Raw genomic sequence first — 21,162 nt, 5'->3', positions numbered from 1 at the left:
GATGATGTTGTTGTTTGTCCTTCTTGTTTGCACGATTTAATGCCTTGAAAGCTTTCTCAGGATCCGGTAATGCTTCAAATAATTCCTCAGCTCTTGAGGGGTTTCTAGGCATACACCTATAACATACAAGACCACAAACGTTAGAATTTCAATGTAATGAATAAAAATGGAGAAAATTGTCTAAACTAAGAATCCTAACAATTCCTATAGCTGTAAATAGTAACATTGTTGCTTTTCCCGGTAACGGCGCCAAATTTGATCACGCCCAACTATGCCTTATTAAAAGGACTAAGCGGTCGTTGCAAATATAATCCGATTGTAAAGCCCGAAGTCGAATCCCACAGGGAAATAACGTGCCAATTACAACTAATAGTTTTGCACGAATTCAAGTAATCAACCTTCAGAAAGATTATATAATAATTTGAGAGTTTACTAACTAAGATCAAAGTAATTAAAAATACAGTAATTTATAACTAACAAGGCAAATATTATAGACAAGATTTGGAAAAGTCTAAGGTTATGACTTCCCTTATTGTCGGAATCTTCCCCGCTACGTTTCCTATAAATTTACCTAAATATTTTCTACCGATCGTGAGTATTTTAAGTGTCGTAGCTCTCTCTCGAGTAACTACTATAATTTACTAGACGTATTCTCTCGAACTACGCTAGCTGGCACTAATTTACCGCCCACGACGATCCCACCAAGGCTTCGTTATCTCTAATCCCGCCTTTAAACCCTGTGTATCGATCTCTCAACTATGTTAGGAGTAGTGTTGTTCAACAACTACTTAAATGTGCACTCTCTCTCGAGCAATATATATATACTAAATAGGCACAGTTAATTGAGAGCTCTTCAATTAACAACAATGAAAATATAGTTGAACAAGTAGACAAAAATCAAAGGCAAATCTATATTGAACGCAGTAGAGAATCATCCTCCAATAGGTTTCATCAAACCTTAGATTAAAGAGTTTAGCTACTCATAAATACAACAACAATCAACATAATATTTAAAGACATGAAACTACAAAGTAAAGAGACGAAGGAAGAAAAAACTCGTTTGATTCTTGCTCCACAGTGCTTGGCAGGCTTTTTCTTCTCCAAAATCATGTCCAACCCTAGAATAACTCGTTTGGGGAGTATTTATGTCAATCCCCCGGTCCAAATCCGGGTTTGGGTCTTTTAACCCGCGACTTTTAAGTACCGTATTATAGACCTCGCGAAGCCTGGTGTGTAGCGCGGTCGACCTGGCTATTGGCCTCGCGAAGCCTGGTCTATAGCGCGGTCGATCAGGCTATAGACCCCGCGAAGCCTGGTCTATAGCGCGGTCAACCTGGCTATAGACCTCGTGAAGCCTGGTCTATAGCACTGTCAACCTGGCTATAGACCTCGCGAAGCCTGGTCTGTAGCACGGTTTGGGTACTTGATGCTTTTGGCTCTTTTCTTACGTATTTTGTCCACGTTTTGTATAACTTTCATCCGATGATTCATTCTGTTGTTCCTACACATAAAACAACACAATTTAGCGCAATTGTCGCACAATAACTCACTAAACCAACAAAATATAGGACGAGTAATGTGCTAAAAGTATAGCATTTTGGCCTAACATCCGCAGACACGTTGATATAAACGGCTGACATTAGTTTTTTTGTATTTTCTTATCATTTTTAATTCAAAATTGCATTACCTTTTTAATTGTTTACAACAAAATGAATCTAAGCCATAAAATAGTTGGGTGGACACATGGCATGAATCAGTCTATGCATTGAACAATAGTGGACCAATTTTCACCGGAGAGGATCTCATCCCCTGATAATGCAAGAAGAAATTTGTTCCAAGATTAACGGGAAAATGGAGCTTTAAGGCCTTCCCATAAACCATGCTTCTTTAAGTTTGTGACTGGAAAGAGAACTTCTCAATGAAATAAATACATTGTTCTTTCAAAACATAACAATTCCATGAAACATACACTACTTTCCAAGAAAACCCCACATAAAAGAAGAACTCTAAACTATAACCATGAAACAAAGGCTCATCAAGTATAAACTGCCATCTTTTCATTATATGTGAAATCAATTCCTTATGTTGTTGAGCAGATTGGTCCTAAAAAGAAACTTCTACAACCTTTGCTTCTGAGGAACATTCGCACCCATTTTCTGGAGCAAGTAAATACAAAAGTAGAAGACAAGAACCAAAATAAAGAAATAGTTAAACTGGATTATATAATGGGATTAAGTTACATCGATACAAGTAATATAAAGACAATCAAGAAAGATGTCCGAGAAACTTCAGATGGAAATGATTGGAAGCCTTAAATTTAAAAGCGGCTTCTCAACATGAACATGGAACCCTCATATAATGATATGATACATGATTTAGATAATTTACGATAAATAGTAAATATCAAACTCTAGACGCAAACAACCTGTGCAGCCAGACAATCAAAGAGAAAAAGAATTACATTTACAGTGGCTTATGATCCGATTAGGGGAGATTTTCTATACCAGGTATAGATATGAATATTCCTTCAGAACCAGAAGGGGAAGGTAAAAAATTCAAATTGAATAAATTGCAAAAGAACCCGTGTATGTTAAAATTAGCTTCAACTCGTTTTGAGCCGTTTGAAGGCGTGGACAGACTCCTCCCTTGTGCTTGTATCTATCAACTGTGGATTTAGTAGATTGCTTGTGGAAATGTTGTCACCCTGGGAATCATGTCAAAGTTAAGGTTGTTACTTCCGGCTTGATTCAAATCTTAAGTTTCAGAATAATATAATCAAAAACTACAAAATTAGTGGAACTAAAAGAACTCCAGGTACCTTAACATTGGGCACTGAAGCATTTAAACTATCATTTACTCTTTTCCCAAGATCAATTTTCACTGACATACTGGCTTGCGACAAATCTACTCCGGAATCCTGCAGTGCTTGTTTCAATGTGTTCAACAACCTGAAAGGTTTTTATTAGAGTGCAGAATTATGTGTAGTAAAGAGATACAATAAAGAACAAAATTATCAATGACAAAAAAGCAAAGGCAGACCTTCATTCATATGGTAAACGGTAAACAAAAATCTTAAATCACCCAAAAAAAATCCTATTGCGAAGTACAAGACCATTTTTTCCTACTGGAAAATCTTAACATCGTTGTTTAATGCCTTAAAATATCGAAGGTAACTGAATCTAGTTTCAGATCCTTGGCACCCAGAACATGAGCTCATATTCTGTTCATAGCACTGCCAAAGTATATGGATGTATATCAACGATTGCTTTGGAAAGATTAGATCACAAACTTTTCCCAGATTAGAGAATTCTTACCTTTGAGAATAGACACTGGAAATGCTGATTGTACCACCTTCTGTAGACACCTCTTGGCCTTTTAGCTTATCATTTGTAACAGCACAATCAGTCATATTTGATCTGGTAAGCCAATATTGAGACTGGGACTTCACTTCCAATGAGTCAGCATCAGGTGCCAGTCTAGACTGTAGCGATGCTATGCTAGTACTCCCACAAAATGGAAATGCGTTTGGTTGCTTACAAAGTGTTGCTACCTTGTTTGTTAATTCAGACTGCTGACTACTTTGTTTCACAGCGGAAATTCTGTTTGGCTCTAGTGTCTGTCCATTGACAGGACTTGTAGCAGAGATTGCAATTTTACTCTCGTCAAGCTTTCCAGCACATACAATTCCAGGACTAGAAGCACTGTTTGTGCCTTGAGAATGATCAATGAAACCTTGAGTCATAGGATGGCACTTATTCTGCTTTCATGAATGAAGAACAGTCACTGATTGCATTAATGAATGTAGTAAGAGAATAGGCATCTTACATGGATTGGATGCTATCTACAAATTGAATAAATATATATCATGTTCTTTTTGATTTTATGCATTCTTGCAATATGTACAAGTAAATAGAGTTCACCATTTCAACCACTGTATTTTAAAGCAAAATCCCATTGGTACATTAAAAAGAAAAATCCCACTGGTACCATATTTACTCCCAAAGCCACATAGATGGTGGTGGACATGCACAAACAGGTACGACACTAAACATATCTTCAAATCATCTTTCCAGTGCTAGATAAACAGTGTATCTCCTACTTAGCATCTTAATTGTTTATCGGTTGGTGACCAACTCCTCCATCTTAATACACAGTATTAAATGAAATGTTGAGGTTTATGTCCTAACTACTGTGATGATCCAAGTCCAATGACCTCTTAAAGGCAGAATAATTAAAACTAAAGATCTAAGGAAGGAGAGAAAACAATGAGAAAGACCAAAGAGGGATTTACCCATGGTAATATTAAAGGTCTATTCTCCGAGCCTTGATATGATCCCTCATACTTGTGCACTTTCTCTTGTAGGAATTGAATATATTCGACAACCTACAGAAGACCTTTTACTTAGTCGGTATACAGTTTTTATGATAGACAGAGCACTTAATCATATATGACATTCAAGTACCTCCAGCAAGAATGATGCTTTGTCTCTCTTCTGGTCACTGCGAGGGATGATCTCTCTCAACTTCAGAAATCTGATAAAGAAGTTTCAAAGGCAATAGTTCAATTTTGATTGACAATCATGTCACTCTGACCATTAATAAATGCGGTAACATAGTAGCAAAAGTTAACATGAAAACCTAGTATCGGTTTAGTAACGGAATAAAACTTTCAAACTAACACATGTTATCTAGGCAGAGAAAGCTTCTTGATATGCCTCAGATCACACAGCCATTCTCCTCCCCACAAAAGTAGTCATTACATCACAAACTTTATTTTCTTTTATTTATCAAAGCTCTAAATTATGATTGTATCATTGTAAACATGCCTGTCATTGATCTTGCTTCTTCTTCTTTGCTCTGTTGCTGAGTGCTTCGAGCGTGGAGTATTTGGCTTCCGATCGCTACTTTTTCCATCGACTCTCACCGATAAATTTCCTATACAAGTAATTATCTTTCCGTTACAAATGAAAAATTCAGTGTACTGAGAGAAGCAATTATCAGACTTATGCAAGACAAACCTCTGGAGTGTGAAGGTGATTCTTTCTTGACAATAAACTCTTCCTCTTCGTCATCATCCTCTTCATGTGCATTCGTAGCTGATTTCATCATATGTAGGAAACTCTGATTCTCGAAAGCTGATGGTTGCCTGCGCCGTAACTTAGAGAGTTAGAAGTGGAAGTATAAACACAAAAAATCAAGAGAAATAAGAAGCATAATGAAGGCAAGTCACTTACGGAGCAGATGAGAGCGTGCTCAAGGTTGCAGTGTTATGATTATGATTTGAAGACAATTGTGATTGCCGTTCTAACGATGTTGTGGGTTGCCCTCCAATGTTGATACCTGCTTCTGCCAACATAATAAGTGTTAACTGGAGCTGAACTTTTCAAGCTTAACTCTCCATGGATAATACAATAGAGATCTCAATGGAAAGCAAAGAGCGAAAATGCAAGGTCATTCAAAGCTTTGTCTTTGTGTTACTATGAGACTGTTATCTATAAACTATATATATGCCTTAGCAAGATGGTTGTCGCACAAAATTCAACTTTCAAGGAAGACATGGAAGTACGTAGAAACAAAGGAAATGAAAATTTACCTCTTAGAACATGTCTATCTCCGGCGAGATTCTCCTTCCCTGTCTTTCCCTTTTTGATGGCAGATTCATTCCATATTGTGAAACCACTCCCCGAGTAAGAACTGCAGTTTGAGTTTCTATCTTCTCTATCAGTACTACTAGTCTGTGTGACAGCAAAAATGTTTGGTTCTGGCGTTGGAATCCTTTGCTGCAAATAAGAAATGCTATAGGTGCCAATACCACCAGGAAGAATATGGGCTGCTGAAGGAGGCTTTTCTATAGCCTCTACCTCAACTTTAGTTTCTGTTTTCCCAACTGTCTTCCTTGCTTGCTCCAGAGGTTGCAAGAAATCATGAGTTTTTAGGTAGCCACCTGTTTAGCAGCCATGGCGAGATGAGATTATATTAAGGCACTAGAAGATATAATTGTCCATGTTAAATACCATGCACAATAATGAAAGATGATATGCTCCTCCTCTTTGTGTCAGGGCGAAGCTATGTGTGACAAAGGGTGACTGAACTGTTCGTCGAAAAATTATATTATATAGTAAGATATTACTTGTTATTAATAAAAAGAATATACTTTGAACACCCTTGCATAGCCCACTAGCAAAAAATAGGCATTGAACACCATTTTGAATTTTGCTTTGTGTGTAGGTAAATTAAAAGGGAAGTTCAATCTGGCAAATAGGGACACAGTATTTGTCAATCTTAACCTTTTTTTCCTGTCGGTTTCTTCCTAATCGCAATATACTTCAGAATTGATGTCACAAACGAGCAACAAACAACTGAGAGGGGGTAGCAAACAACTGAAGAAAATCTACTGAAAAGAGCATTACTGGATAAATTAACCTCTGTTCTAATGCAATTATCTGGTACCGCTTCTATTACATAAATTTTCTTTCTCCCGTTTGTACTTGCGACTAAAGAAAACTAGAGGCTTTCACTTCTATTATGGTATTCCTCCTTTTAAATCATTAACAAATCTAGTTTTGAACATCTCAATATGGGGAGGCCGAAGTAAAGTTTACTTTTAGGTAAGCCAAGGACTTAATAAGATGTAAGAAGAATTAATAGTTTTTTTAAGATGTGATCAACAACAAAAAAGAAGGTTTCCAATTTCAAGAAAGGAACACATTTTCTGACAAATCAAAAAAAAGGAAGCATGAGTCTTTATTGTGAGTTCATATTTACTGCACCATAAAAATTTGTGCGCACTCATATTTTACTCCAATCCTATTACTTCAAGACACTGTCTTCCCATTCGCTCTTATTACTAAACCAAATTTAATTAATTTCATTCTCACCTTAATTTTGGACTTAACCACGGTAAATTAGTTTGATTTAATATAATCCAACAAGAAGAATTAACTTAAATAGCCGTTCATTCAACTGTTCAAACTAAAAATAACTAACGGATGTATAATATATATAAAATTTATATATAATATGTATATAAGTTTGGAAAAATAAACAGTGGACAGACTATTTGCGCAAAGATCTCATTCAACAATTGCTGCTTATCACAGTCAAGGGCCCACTAGATGGCCCAACTCTACGCATGCAACAATCAGCGCTAGGGTCACGGGTGTATTAATTGCGACACTCGTGAGTGCCTTAGATAAATTTTCCCTTCTATACCCGCCACAATTTACATCAGAAATCACATTTATCTGAAATTCCAAATCTCCATTCATTTACTAAATTCGACCCCGTAAACTTTCTAAACCTAGAGCTCGTAGCCAAAAATTGAAAACTAAGAGAAACTATGTCAAAAATTACAAATGAATACTTTGAATACAGATAACAAAACTGAGTTGTAGAGATGACAGATGCCATAAATTTAAGACAAATAGTCATACTCGTCAAAAACTACTTCGTATAAAAAAAAACTAGTAATAATAATAGCAGAATTGCGTAAGTGTGTAAGGAAAAGTGGAAAACGAAGTTGCATCTTTCGGATACAATCACAACAAAGACATGCGCACCAAACAGAACAATTAAACCACGAAAAAGAAGATCAAATTTTATGACTGAGAAAAGAACAATTACAGTAAAATAAAGGGGGGAAAGAACTTCTAAATGGAAAAGATAAATCGTTGCTTGTACGGAAGATTTACCTTGCGGAGGTCTTGGATCTTGTTCAATAGGTGAATACAGTGAAAGAAAGTCATGCGTCTTCTTCCTCCCTGCCACCAAAAATATACATGGAAATCCAATTTTTTTACTTCGTCTCTAAGATTATCCATTCAAAATTCCAATTTTTTTGGCACAAATGAATTGACATTAACTGTTACCTTCTGCTCCAAAAGTTCTGGACTGAGGCAGCTCCATTTAAGCCAGAATTCTGTCTATCATAAAAGGGACCAAATTGCCACTCTGTACAGCAGAATTCAACTGAATTTCCAAAAGTCGTTGCTTAATTCAACAATTTCAAACCGAAAACTCTTTAAATTCCAAGCAGATCCGCCTCCAACAGGGGATCGAAGGCGCATTAATTAGTAGCCATCCTTTTTCAACAAAACTTAAAACTTGCCTATTGGTTGCCGATAATAATTCACCATACAACAATAACTATGTCTCAGTAGTAAGGTTGATAATAAGAATCCTCCATATATATTCTGTGTTTTCCGAAAAAACAAATTCAGCTGCAGGCAATTCGGCTCGGTGAGAAACAGGATGCTTCAGGTCTATTCAACCAAATCTGCCAATCAAAATTCAACTGAATTACGCATGAAAAACGTAAGAATTGTATAATACGGTAGATCCAAAGGGAAAAATGAGGAAGATACGTACATTTGATGTGAATTAGTGATGGATAATGCACATAATTCTACTGGTATTCCTCGTAAAATGATGAAAACAGAATTTCTCAATTCCCCCGAGCGTAATGATGAGTTAATTCAAACAGTGAATATTTTGAGGGATTAATGGTAGGCCCTCGGCTTGATTAACGCAGCAAACGATGAACAACACACGCCTCGATTGCTTCCTTTCTTAAATATTTGAGGAAAAAAAAGTAAAAGAAAATGGGTCTCAGAGATCAGAGGAGTCTCTCTCTCTCTCTCTCTCTCTCTCTCTCTCTTCCTCTTTGGTGAGAGATGTTTTAAAGGTAAACGTTGTTCGTTGTCGTTGGCTGTTGCGTACTAACTCCGTTAGGAATCAACGTCGTCAATGCGGTGGACTGACGGCGTTTGATTCACTGGAGGAAAGTGTGCAACCGGGGGCAGGGGGTGGTTTGTACGATAATGTGTAATTGGATTATTTTACAATGTAATATTCGGATATACTTCTCTCAGCATCTCCACCTTAAAATGAAGTTTTGTCCAATAAAAAGTAATATGTAAACTCATATATTTTACTTTGTACAAAATATTGCTCCCTCATATTAAATTTATATAACATATTTTCTTACTACCTCCGTTCCAATTTAGGTGAACCTATTTCATTTTTGGTCCGTTCCAAAAAGAATGACCCCTTTTTAAATTTGGAAACAATTTTGCTTAAACTTACAATGCTACCCTTAATGAGAAGCTTTTATAACCATACAAATACTCTGGACCCCTTTTTGAATTGTTTAGGACCACAAATTCCAAAAGTCTTCATTTTTCTTAAACTCCGTGCTGAGTCAAACATGTTCACATAAATTAGAACGGAGGGAGTATTAATTAACCAAAAATAATAATAAGTATATTTTATATTTAAAAGCAACTAAACCTTAATGATAGATGTTCACAGTCATACAAATGTTATGACATATTTAAAATTACAAGTTTCAGTTGTCTTACTCTTTTTTTAAATTTTATGTCGAGTCAATTATGTGACATAAATTGGAACATAGTACTCTCTTCTTTCAATTTACGTAACGTAATATGATTGAACAATTTTTTAAAATAGATATACAAATTTTTGAAACTTGTAAGTTTAAATATATCATGAGATTTCTACCTATAAAAATATATCATTAAATTCTAGGTCAAGTTAAATCATGTAATGAGAGAAAACAGACTTTTAAAACTAAATAATCTTTAAAAAGAACATGGAAGGTCACGTGACCTCGACATGCGCAATCCACATTAGAAGAGGAGTGAGGTGGCATTGACCCCACTTCTTTTAAATAGATTAAAGGACTTAATGACTATGATTAGCGCACAGATCCCAACCAGTTATCCTATTGTAAGAATAGTACTGTCATAAGATCTTGTGTAAAGGACACTGGATTAATAGGTCAAGCTTCTACAAGTTCAAAAATATTCCTTTTTTTTTTTTAAAGAAATAATTTTTTTCTAAATTTGAAGTATTTAACCAAGCTTTAGAAAAAAAAAGTGTTTCTAAGAAGAAGCAGAAGTAGTTTTGGAGAAGCATAAAAAATAAATTCTTCCCAGAAACACTTTTTGAGAAGCACTTTTGAGAAAAATACACTTAGAAGCACTTTTCAAAAGCTTGGCCAAACACTAATTGTTGCTTAGAAATACTTTTTAAATTAATTAGCCAAACATAAACTGTTTCTCACCAAAAGTACTTTTGAAAAAAAATATTTCTCAAAATAAACTGATTTTTTCAATTTGGCCAAACGGGCTATAAGTGTTCATGAAGCTAAAAAATTTGAGTGCTGCTATTTGGCCAAACTCACAGTGGCCCAATGGCCACAGTGGTGAAATACAAATAAAGTCCTTCATTTCAGATTTGGCTTAATAGCCATTTTTTCCTCCAAAATTAGTTAATAACTATTGATTATCCCAAAACATTGATCTCATAAATCATCATTCTCTCATGCATGGGAAGATCAAAAGCCTTCGTATATGTATACCTATACTATTACGTATTTTTTTTTAAATACAATTTATACGAATGGGAAGATCAAAAGTCTAGTATGTATACATAATATTGTACCTAAACATGAATGCTAACCTAGAAACTAGTTTGGAGCCATTAAACCCGAATAACAGCCTAGAAACTAGGTCGGGGCAACTAAGGAATGCATTACACATATCATTGGGGTTGAATTCGGACAACAGTTTGATGAATGAAGATTAGTCGGTCAACATTGATTCAGACAACAACTTCAATGATGGAGAAGATCATGTTGACGATGCCGATGATGATGATGATGATGATAATGATGATGATGATGATGATGATGATGGTGATGATGATAACGACCATTATTTAGAGGAAGAGGGAGAAGGTGGAGAGGACACTGAAATGTCTAATGAGTTCAATGAAAAAGATCTAGTAATTGGTCCAATTACTGGGATGAGGTTCAGTAATAAGGATGTTATGTTTGATTTTTACAAAGAACATGCAAGATTATCAGGGTTTTGAATTGTCAAAAAAATATCAAACAAAAAAAGGTGGTGATATTGTTATGTATGTGCAATATGGTTGTGATAGGTCTAGGAAACCAAAGAATAAGCATGTTACCAAGAGGAGGAACTGTCGTGCTAAAATACATGAAATTTTGGAGGAGAATAGTTTATGGCGTGTTTCAAATGTGGTTAAAAATATAATCATCAATTGAAACCAGCACTATTGCGATTGATGGCTGGACACAGATCGCTTAATAAGTCTCTTTAAGAGAACTCTTGTAGCCAAAGATATTGTTGGCTTAAGACCCTAAAAAAATATATGAGTCCCTGAAGTACTTGTTGGTGGCCCCGAAAATCTGGGCTGTACACCAAAGGACATTAGAAATTATATTTTGAAGAGTAGAAAGCTTCAGTTACAAGAAGGGGACGCACAATCATTACTCAAGTTCTTCAGTGACATGCAGCAAAAAGATAGGGAATTTTACTACTCCGTAGATATGGATAGTTTTGGTAGACTTCGTAATGTCGTATGGGTTCATTCGCACTCTAAGGTTGCATATGAGGAGTTCCATAATGTAATATGCTTTGATACCATATACCTTGTGAATCGATACAATATGCCATTTGCTTCATTTGTTGGTATCAATCAGCATAGGCAGTCCATACATTTGGGATGTGCTCTTATGTCTAGTGAGGATTTAATAAGTTATAAAATGGTGCTCTCTACATGGCTTGGGGCTCTAAACAATGTTCGTCCATTAGCTATCATGACTGACCAATGTGATTGTATTAAGGCAGCCATCAATGCATTGATGCCAAATACGGTATATAGATATTGTATATGGCACATATTCGCAAAGTTGCCTACGAAGTTAAGCGCAGTTCTTAATGGTGAGATTGCTAAGGCGGAATTTAAGGCTTTAGTCCTTGATAGCATTAACGTCGCTGAGTTTGAGAGAAGATGGACTGATTATATTGTAAAATATAACTTAGATGGAAGGGATTGGTTTTATAAGCTTTATTTGGAGAAGGAAAAATGAGTTTCTGTATACCTAAATGACCACTTTTGGGCCGGGATGTTGTCCACACAAAGAAGTGAAGGAATGCATGCTTTCTTTGATGGATTTATCACCCGCCAAAGCACTTTGAAGCTATTTGTTTAGCAATATGAGTTAGCCATAAGAGCTAAGTTCGAGAAGAAAGAATTGGAAGCTGAATATAGGTCAAGGTGCTTTGAACCAAAATGTTTGTCTGAATTCGCATGGGAGGAAAAACTTCAAGCATGTTATACTCGTGAAGTGTTTGAATTTTTTCAAGTACAGTTAAGGAAACTATTTCATTGTGAAATCAGCACCCATGAAGATCATCAAGTAAACCCTGGAGTAGAGAAATACATTATAACAGATTATTCGCTCAGGAGTTTTAACACTAGAGATCCATTTGTATTCACGGTTGAATATACACCTATTGGCGAATATCTAAGTTGCAGCTGCAAGTGATTTAAAACAAGAGATATTCTATGCTGCCATATACTTAAGGTGTTGTCTCATAAGAAGATTAAAAACGTTAATGAGAGGTATATATTTAAAAGGTGAAGAAAAAATGTTGTTCGTCCGCACTTGAAATGTTTCTTTCTAGGATGTTACCCAAGTATGACTTCTGAATACATGATATATAGGGAACTATTAAAGCATTTTGAACGGGTTTGTGATATTGCATTGGACACTGAAATGATGAGGCGATATATTAAGTATGATTTGAATAGATTGGAACATTACCTTTTGAATTGGGATGATGATATGATAGTTCCAAATTAGGATTTTGAAGATACACATGATGGTATGGGTGAGGGTGAAAGTGAGGGTGAAGGAAGAAATATAAGAGATCCTAGATATGTAGTTTCTCGTGGACGTCCAAGGTTGAATAGATATAGAAGGCAAATTGATTCACACTTTAGAAATTCACAAACGAGTGGTGGAAATGGAGTTAGAGGTAACATGAGGGGTAGAGGTGGTGGTAGAATTGGTGGTAGAAGTGGTGGTAGAGGTGGTGGTAGAGGCCGTGCTAGAGGAGGTGGTAGAGACGATGGTAGAAGTGGTGGAACTCCTCGGCTAGCAGAAGGAATTGAGGTAAAGTATAACAAATTTGATTAACTATTTTAATTTTTTTTAGGTAAATACATTGCTTATTAGTCTTATTTACTCTAATTACAGCAAGATGGTGCAACAGTACCACCACAGAGTAGCTTGCCTGATCTAAACGATGAAGCAAACTAGGAAGTAGAAGACTTGACCGTTTAGTTTGAGATGATTTAAGTTTGAAACTTATTTAATTTGATTTGAGATAGATTTTTATTGAATTTGTTGACTTTGTTTTGTAATAAGTTTAAACGTGTGGTATTATAATTGTCATTGTTAAATACTTCATTTTATTGTTATTTGCTTTTAATTTAGAGGACTTTTTTTTTAAAACTGCCCATCAATACCTGGGCTGGGATATATTCAACTTCCGACAAAAATCATGTTTGGAAGAGGGATTGGACTAACCTCCAATTACAATGCATTGCATACTGTAAACTTAAAATACACCTTAGCTTACAAAAGTGTTTGCCTTGTCATACCTTAGCCTAATGTTAGGTAGCTGTATTATATTGATATACATATTGCATTAACTGGAGAGTAGCCTGCCTCAATGCATCAATTGATACACCTATTGCATTAACTGTGACCTTTCTTCTTCCCAGTAGAAGAGGACGCATTAACTGCGACCCTTCTTCTTCTCAGTTGAATAACTGTTGCTATTCTTCTTCCCAACCGTTCCTCTTTACTCACTAAACCAACCCATTTAACTTCCTATGTAGTATTTACTCTTACACTACATTAATAACATACCAACTCATTTAACTTCCCTATGATGCATTTACTCTTCCAATACATGATCACTAATCATTCCATTTCAGTTTTTTTGAATGTTAATTAAAAAAAATTATTATAGTAAAGAAGACCAATATGAAGATTGAAATTTCATAACATAATACTTCAACAAAATAAAGCACAACAACCATAACTAAAGCAACATATATGAAAATAAAAAATAATAAAAGGATAAATCAACACAAACACATCCTAGAAACTAATCAATTTCAACCGTATGAAGTTCCTTCTCCCTTCGCTTGAACATTGAAGACATTGAAGACAACACGCAGTGGTAAAATATCAACTAACGTAAATTTGACGACGAAACCTCGCTTGATATAATTCTCCAAAATAAAAAGTCTTCAGCCTACCTTGAACCTTCTTTGATTACCAACGCTCATATTTACATACCACTATTTGCCACGATAGTGAAGCAACGCATGTTCTACTGTTAGAGGAAGACGCTTGTAGATTTTTCTTGGAATACACTTTTAAAAAAAGCATTACTATTAAGTTTCGAAAAATATAAAACTGAATCAAGATATACAATACTGATGCATATATATTTTCTGGAGTTAAGGTATAAGAAACAAAAGTATTTTATGTAAAAGAAAAATTCATTTAGGATTAACTCAAGAAGTTATTGTCACATTCAAAGAAATCAACTTTAAAGGGAATAATAATTTACCAGATCGTTGTAATCGATGTATGAATCAGTCATAACCACTTCAAATGTTGGAGGATTCTCTTCTTCATTATCACTGCTAGTAGAAGAGTAAGATAGGGCATCACTGCTAGTAGAAGAGTAAGATAGGGCTCGTTTGGTAGAGGGAGAGGCATCCATAGTTTAGGGTTTGAGTATGTGAGTGTGTTTTAGGTCTTTAGGTTTGAGTATGTGAGTATGGGGCCAACCTAGTCCAAAAAAATATTTCATACACCCTCTTGCCCTTCTTATTCCCAATCGTTGTGTATGCATTGTAGAAGTATATTTAATTGCTTGCTCAACTTTCAAGTTATTGGTGTTAGTTGCATTGAATTTTATTAGTTGCATTGTAACCGTTCCTCTTTGAATACAAAACCTACCCATTTAACTTCCCTATGTAAAATCAGTGCCCATATCTGTTCCTCCTCTCTTTCTTAGTACTCTCTCCCTATTCTATATTTCTATCTCTATCTTTCTATTTCACCAAAAAATAAAAAAAATTGACAGCTTTGTATCCCATCGTTTGAGTGCTACTTAAATAGTGTTTTAATGCTAATTTCATCATTTTTCATCCTAAATTTGAAACCTAAGCATTAATTTTGAATCCTTAATTAGCCTAATTCACTGAAATTATTTACATTATAGTTAGCCTAAAGTCAGTGAAGGAATGTCGAAATTAATGGTGTTAGTTGAATTGTATAACCTATGCTAATTATATCGTTGTGATTCATAGTAATATTGACCGTTTATATAATAGTCGTTCATATTACGGTCATACGTATCGGCCTATAGCAACCATATAAGTCCATTGACTAATAAGTTGTAGTCATATAACCTATGCTAATTAGATCGTTGTGTTTCATAGTAATATTGACCGTTTATATAATAGTCGTTTATATAATAGCCATTTATATTAAGGTCAATCATATCGGCCTATAACAACCATATAAGTCCATTGACTAATAAGGTTATAGTCATATAATCTATGCTAATTAAATCGTTGCGATTCATAGTAATATTGACCGTTTATATAATAGTCGTTTATATTAAGGTCATACGTATCGGCCTATAGCAACCATATAAGTCCATTGACTAATAAGGTTGTAGTCATATAACCTATGCTAATTAGATCGTCGCACTTCATAATACTATTGTCCGTTTATATAATAGCCCTATTATATTATAGCCGTTTATATTAAGGTCATACGTATCGGCCTATAGCAACCATATAAGTCCATTGACTAATAAGGTTGTAGTCATATAACCTATGCTAATTAGATCGTTGCGCTTCATAGCAATATTGACCGTTTATATAATAGCCGTTTATATTAAGGCCACATGTATTGGCCTATAGCAATCATATAAGTCCATTGACTAATAAGGTTGTAGTCATATAACCTATGCTAATTAAATCGTTGCACTTCATAGTAATATTGACCGTTTATATAATAGCTGTTTATATTAAGGTCATACGTATCGGCCTATAGCAACCATATAAGTCCATTGACTAATAAGGTTGTACTCATATAACCTATGCTAATTAGATCGTTGCACTTCATAGTAATATTGACCGTTTATATAATAGTCGTTTATATAATTTCATTCATTAAGGTCTTACGTATCGGCCTATAGCAACCATATAAGTCCATTGACTAATAAGGTTGTAGTCATATAACCTATGTTAATTAGATCGTTGCGCTTCATAGTAATATTGACCGTTTATATAATAGCCGTTTTATATTAAGGTCACACTTATCGGCCTATAGCAACCATATAAGTCCATTGACTAATAAGGTTGTAGTCATATAACCTATACTAATTAGATCGTTGTGCTTTATAGTAATATTGACCGTTTATATAATAGTTATTTATATTAAGGTCATACGTATCGGCCTATAGCAACCATATAAGTCCATTGACAAATAAGGTTATAGTCATATAACCTATGCTAATTAGATCGTTGCGCTTCATAGTAATATTGACCGTTTATATTAAGGTCATACGTATAGGCCTATAGCAACCATATAAGTCCATTGACTAATAAGGTTGTAGTCATATAACCTATGCTAATTATATCGTTGTGATTCATAGTAATATTGATCATTTATATAATAGTCATTTATATTAAGGTCATACGTATCAGCCTATAGCAACCATATAAGTCTATTGACTAATAAGGTTGTAGTCATATAACCTATGCTAATTAGATCGTTGCGCTTCATAGTAATATTGACCGCTTATATAATAGTCGTTTATATTAAGGTCATACGTATCGGCCTATAGCAACTATATAAGTCTATTGACTAATAAGATTGTAGTCATATAACCTATGCTAATTAGATCGCTTCATAGTAATATTGACCGTTTATATAATAGCTGTTTATATTAAGGTCATACGTATCAGACTATTTATATAATAGTCAATAAATAATTCTATATATTTTTATTGATTAATCTTAATTATAATAAAAGGAAAAATATGATTATATTTTAGGACTAAAATGTATTCTAGCTTCTTTATTAGGAGGGAAAACAAGATGACATTTTTGGACTAAAATGTCAAATACATTTTTCGGAGGGAAACAAAGGAAAAAGTAAAAATATGATTGGAGGGAAATTGAAAGTTTTGACTCTTTATATATCTCTTAAACACAAGAACAACATTTTCAATTCTCCAAACAAAATCGATACTCTAAACATGAATGCTAACGGATGGATTGAAGATGAATTCTATCCATGGTTTCGAATGAACGTGCCTAGATCGTACATTAAGCGTGATTATCTGATAATTTTTTTTCTTCAATTTTCATGATTTGATAATTGTTGATTATCCCAACTAGAAATGAACCCTGAACCATATCTTTACATTATGTTCTTGCAGTTTCTTCCAAAGAGTATCTATGTCTATCTTTCTCCTATTTCGGTTAAAACAATGCTTCGATGTAATGGGAAGGAGTGGGCTGTGACTCTCACAAGTGGTGTTCGGAGAAGACTCGTTAATGGGTGAAAATAATTTGTTATCGACAATAATCTGAAGAAAGGGAGTGTTCTTCTATTTGAACTAGTTGAGGCTACATGAGGGACTGTGATCTTCTCCGTTGAAGTGCTAGGATAACCTAATGCTTAGCTTGATATGTGCTTCTCTTTAATTATATGTACTTACTTCAAATAGATCAAAGTAAACATGTTTATGGATTAATATGATTGTTCCTCATAATATTGTTTGTATTTTTTTTATTTATTATTGTTATATTTATCTATTTTAAGAAGACTACCGGTTTAAAAAATAGCCAATTAAAATTGGAAATCATTTAATATATATTTAGTGCAGAAGTCCCTCTATTCTTTTCTATCATTTTACAACCAAGAACAAGACTAGGAAGATTATTTTGTTAAAAAAAAATTTTAAAATCGACATTAATTCGCTCATAGAGAAGTGAAAAAATCAACACGGAAAATCAAAAATTATATTTACCAATACAAAATTTTGGAGACTGATCCGTTATTAATTAGAATTCAACCACCAAAACCTAAACCTAAACGAACCTAAACTAAAAGAGAACCTAAACCTAAACCTAAACCTAAACCTAAACCTAAACCTAAACAAGGATTAAATAATCTTTACATGGATTACTCAAATCTTCTAAGGTTAAGACTATGATATAAAACCTATGAAGTACACTGCCACTATATGGCAGAAGTTTTAAAAAAAAATCCAAAATTTGTATAGGCGGATGAATAAAGAGAAGCTTCTATAATTAATTGTAGTCATGGAGGAGAGTAATGGTTGCATGGAGGAGTGTAATGGTGCATAGAGGAGTGAAATTGACTATTGGAAAGTGTAATGGTTGCATGGAGGAGTGGAAGGGGCTACTGAAAAGTGTAATGGATGCATGGAGGAGTGAAAGTGGCTGCTGGGATGTGTAATATCCGCATGGAGGAGCAGATATGGCTACTGGGAAGTGTAATGGTTGCATAGGGTCTCTACAAAGAGACTTTAAGTCCTACTGAAAAGTGGAATAGCTATTATAACTCTCCCTATATATTTTTCGAAAAATATGCTAACCCTACATAAAATAATAAAACTAAAACTACTACTACATCTAAGCATAACGGTGGATAGGACTCCGACCAAGAAAGCTGTTGAACAGCCACTCCATGGTTCACCCGTTAGTCATAATATTTTGTACCAAGATCTTAAGCGTGACTTTACTAAGCTGAATCATGAGGTTAATGAATTACTTGAGAGGGTGGTTCGTGACTCAAGCATTGATTACCTAAAAAGTGTGATGTTGGAGGAGCATCCTCTAACTTCACTCTATACTATGCCCACATCATCCCTCCATAATGGAACTAAGAGCAATTCTATCATTGTTATCACTAGTGATACCGAATCCGCCTCCAAGACCACCAAGTCTCTTTTCGTGACCCAGAATATTGAGTAGTCTATGCATTATGAAGTCTTATCTCAAGTTGTCTTTTTGCTTATGGTGATGTTTTTTAGTCTATGAAGTTGTCTACCCCTTATGGTGATATTTTTATTGATCTTATTATGTTTTGGTGATGTTATGAAGGTTCATATTAATGAAACTATTATTATTTTTATGTCTTTGAATCTTTTTTGTTTTATGATCGTTTGATTCAAGTTAACGAAACAGACCTATTGTCTTCAATATTGCAACTGTTCGTTTGATGCCTAATGCAATGAAAGTACTAAGAGTAACATTTGTAAAGATTAATTAAGTCCTTTAAAGGTGACCAATTTTTTGCCAAATTAATATAGCACATTAAACTTGAATATAGTTGTATCTTGTGAAGGAAAAAATTTTTTACACCAACCTTGGACAGTAGGAATTAGGGATTGTTTGAATCAACCTTGGACAGTAAGTTTTTACACCAACCATGGATCGTTTGAATCTTTTTTGTTTTTACACCAACCTTGGACAATAGAAAAATGTATTGTCAAGAAACTTATATATATAGACAAAATATATGAAGCAAACTTCCCAAGTTCTTGTCAAGTTCTTGTCCAAAGAAGTAGTTTTTTAGAGATGAAACAAACAGTGTCCAAAACTTGACATTACTACAATTTTTCAGAATCAAACAAATATGAAAAGTTCATCTAACATTCCAGACAGTGTCCAAAATCTGATGAATATCATGAAACAATGTAGTAAGGATTAAAACAAGTGCAAAATGAATCTAACGCTTATAACTACTTAACATCTAGTCAGTAGATGATAACACTTTGGCACTTAGAACTAAACTTTTCTATTAAGATCCAACAATATAGACAAAACATTCAGTTTATAAGGGGGAAAATACTCTTATTAATAATCAAACTGAATAATTTTCTGATATCTTCATCCCTACAAACATTTCAGCTAACAACACAGATGATATAACACTTGCTCCATTATCACCTTCAACCCCTACACCACTTTCATCTACAAACGAACTTGAAGATGGTTCTTCACTGTCAATATTTTCTTCTTGAAATTTATTGAATGATGCTATGGCTTCATCATAAGATTTGTAAAACTTGAAGATGCTTCCTTTGAAACCTATAACCATAGGAGCACACTCACACCAAGAGTTGTATAATCCGAGCCTTTTACCACGAAATACCACATACACCTTCGATGCCGATATATTATCAGCTTGAGATCCATTTCTAAACTCATTGAACGCTGCTATGGCTTCATCATACGATTTGAAGGCCTTAAAAATGCTACCCTTGACACCAGTAACCATAGGAGCACACTGATGCCAAGAGTTGTATAATCCAGGCCTCTTACCACGAAATACAACATAGACTTTCGAAGCTTTGTTCCTCTTCCCGTCCCCCATTCCTTAATCTAACCCTAAGAAAGATAAGAGATGAAGAAGGAGAAAACAAAGATAGAAAAATGAGGGCCGGAAAGCTTCTTAGGTGAAGCACTATATATTAAGTGTTTAGGGTTAGAAAGTGACCAATGCAAGATAAATATCAGTAGTTTAATTAATTTTTATATGTATTTCCTCTAGTATATTATGTGTACATTTTAGTGTATTTCGTTTAATTGGTATAGTATATGTATATTTTAGTGTATTTCGTTTAATTAGTATAGTATATGTATATGTACTTTATGAAAAATGATGTAGCATGCATCTTGGGAAGGTAAGACAATTGAACTAGTGAGAGAGAATTGTTTGAAAAAAATTAAATTAAAAACAAATCTGCTAAAGGGTATATATGGAAAACGAATATGCATAAATATCCATTATACCCTCAAAAGCCGTGCGAAGTTACCATAATACCCCCATTTTGGACATTTGGGCCATTCATAGTGTGGCCAAATATATTTTGCGAAATAATTTAACCAAACTTAAATTGTGTGGTATTTTGATAGAATATTTTTAGAAATTTTTTTAATTTTTCAGCGATAAAAATCCGTGATACCTGCTTGAGATTCGCATTCTTCAATATTGAAATTAATTACTAGTGATTTATCCATCATTTTGATCAGTAAAGTTATGCATGTTTCAAAAAAAAAAAATCATATAATGTAAGATTATTGTGTGATTTTTGAAAGTAAATTATTGTTACTTTACTGTAAAGTTTCATACATGTAGGCGCTTCAATAGATAATAGTTTCATCCATTTTTTCAATTATCTTTAAAT

The 21,162-nt window shown here is 34.3% G+C and overlaps 2 protein-coding genes across 3 annotated transcripts; both read right to left on the bottom strand.

Annotated features, from left to right (window-relative positions):
- Positions 1-2,197: 2,197 nt before the first annotated feature.
- Positions 2,198-8,820, bottom strand: LOC104084977 (transcription factor BIM2-like). Of its 2 annotated transcripts, none has more exons than XM_009588942.4 (12): positions 8,368-8,820; positions 7,869-8,275; positions 7,692-7,760; positions 5,594-5,944; positions 5,235-5,346; positions 5,019-5,146; positions 4,827-4,935; positions 4,464-4,533; positions 4,292-4,384; positions 3,315-3,757; positions 2,819-2,948; positions 2,198-2,704 (listed from the first exon to the last, which is right to left on the bottom strand). In XM_009588942.4, exons 2-12 carry the CDS (start codon positions 7,903-7,905, stop codon positions 2,603-2,605), a joined length of 1,644 nt encoding a protein of 547 aa, XP_009587237.1. In that variant the 5' UTR covers positions 7,906-8,275; positions 8,368-8,820; the 3' UTR covers positions 2,198-2,602. The 2 variants fall into 2 exon arrangements, with proteins under 2 accessions (XP_009587237.1, XP_009587243.1); XM_009588948.4 differs by having other exon boundaries at positions 5,235-5,340.
- An 11,015-nt stretch (positions 8,821-19,835) lies between these two features.
- On the bottom strand, positions 19,836-20,348 carry LOC104084999 (uncharacterized). The gene has a single exon (XM_009588966.1). The coding sequence runs from the start codon at positions 20,346-20,348 to the stop codon at positions 19,836-19,838; it is 513 nt and encodes a 170-aa protein (XP_009587261.1).
- Positions 20,349-21,162: the final 814 nt, after the last annotated feature.

The sequence above is a fragment of the Nicotiana tomentosiformis genome, chromosome 6 (assembly GCF_000390325.3).
Source record: "Nicotiana tomentosiformis chromosome 6, ASM39032v3, whole genome shotgun sequence".
In the NCBI taxonomy this organism is placed as follows: Eukaryota; Viridiplantae; Streptophyta; class Magnoliopsida; order Solanales; family Solanaceae; genus Nicotiana; species Nicotiana tomentosiformis.
This window is presented reverse-complemented; position numbering and strand designations above follow the sequence as displayed.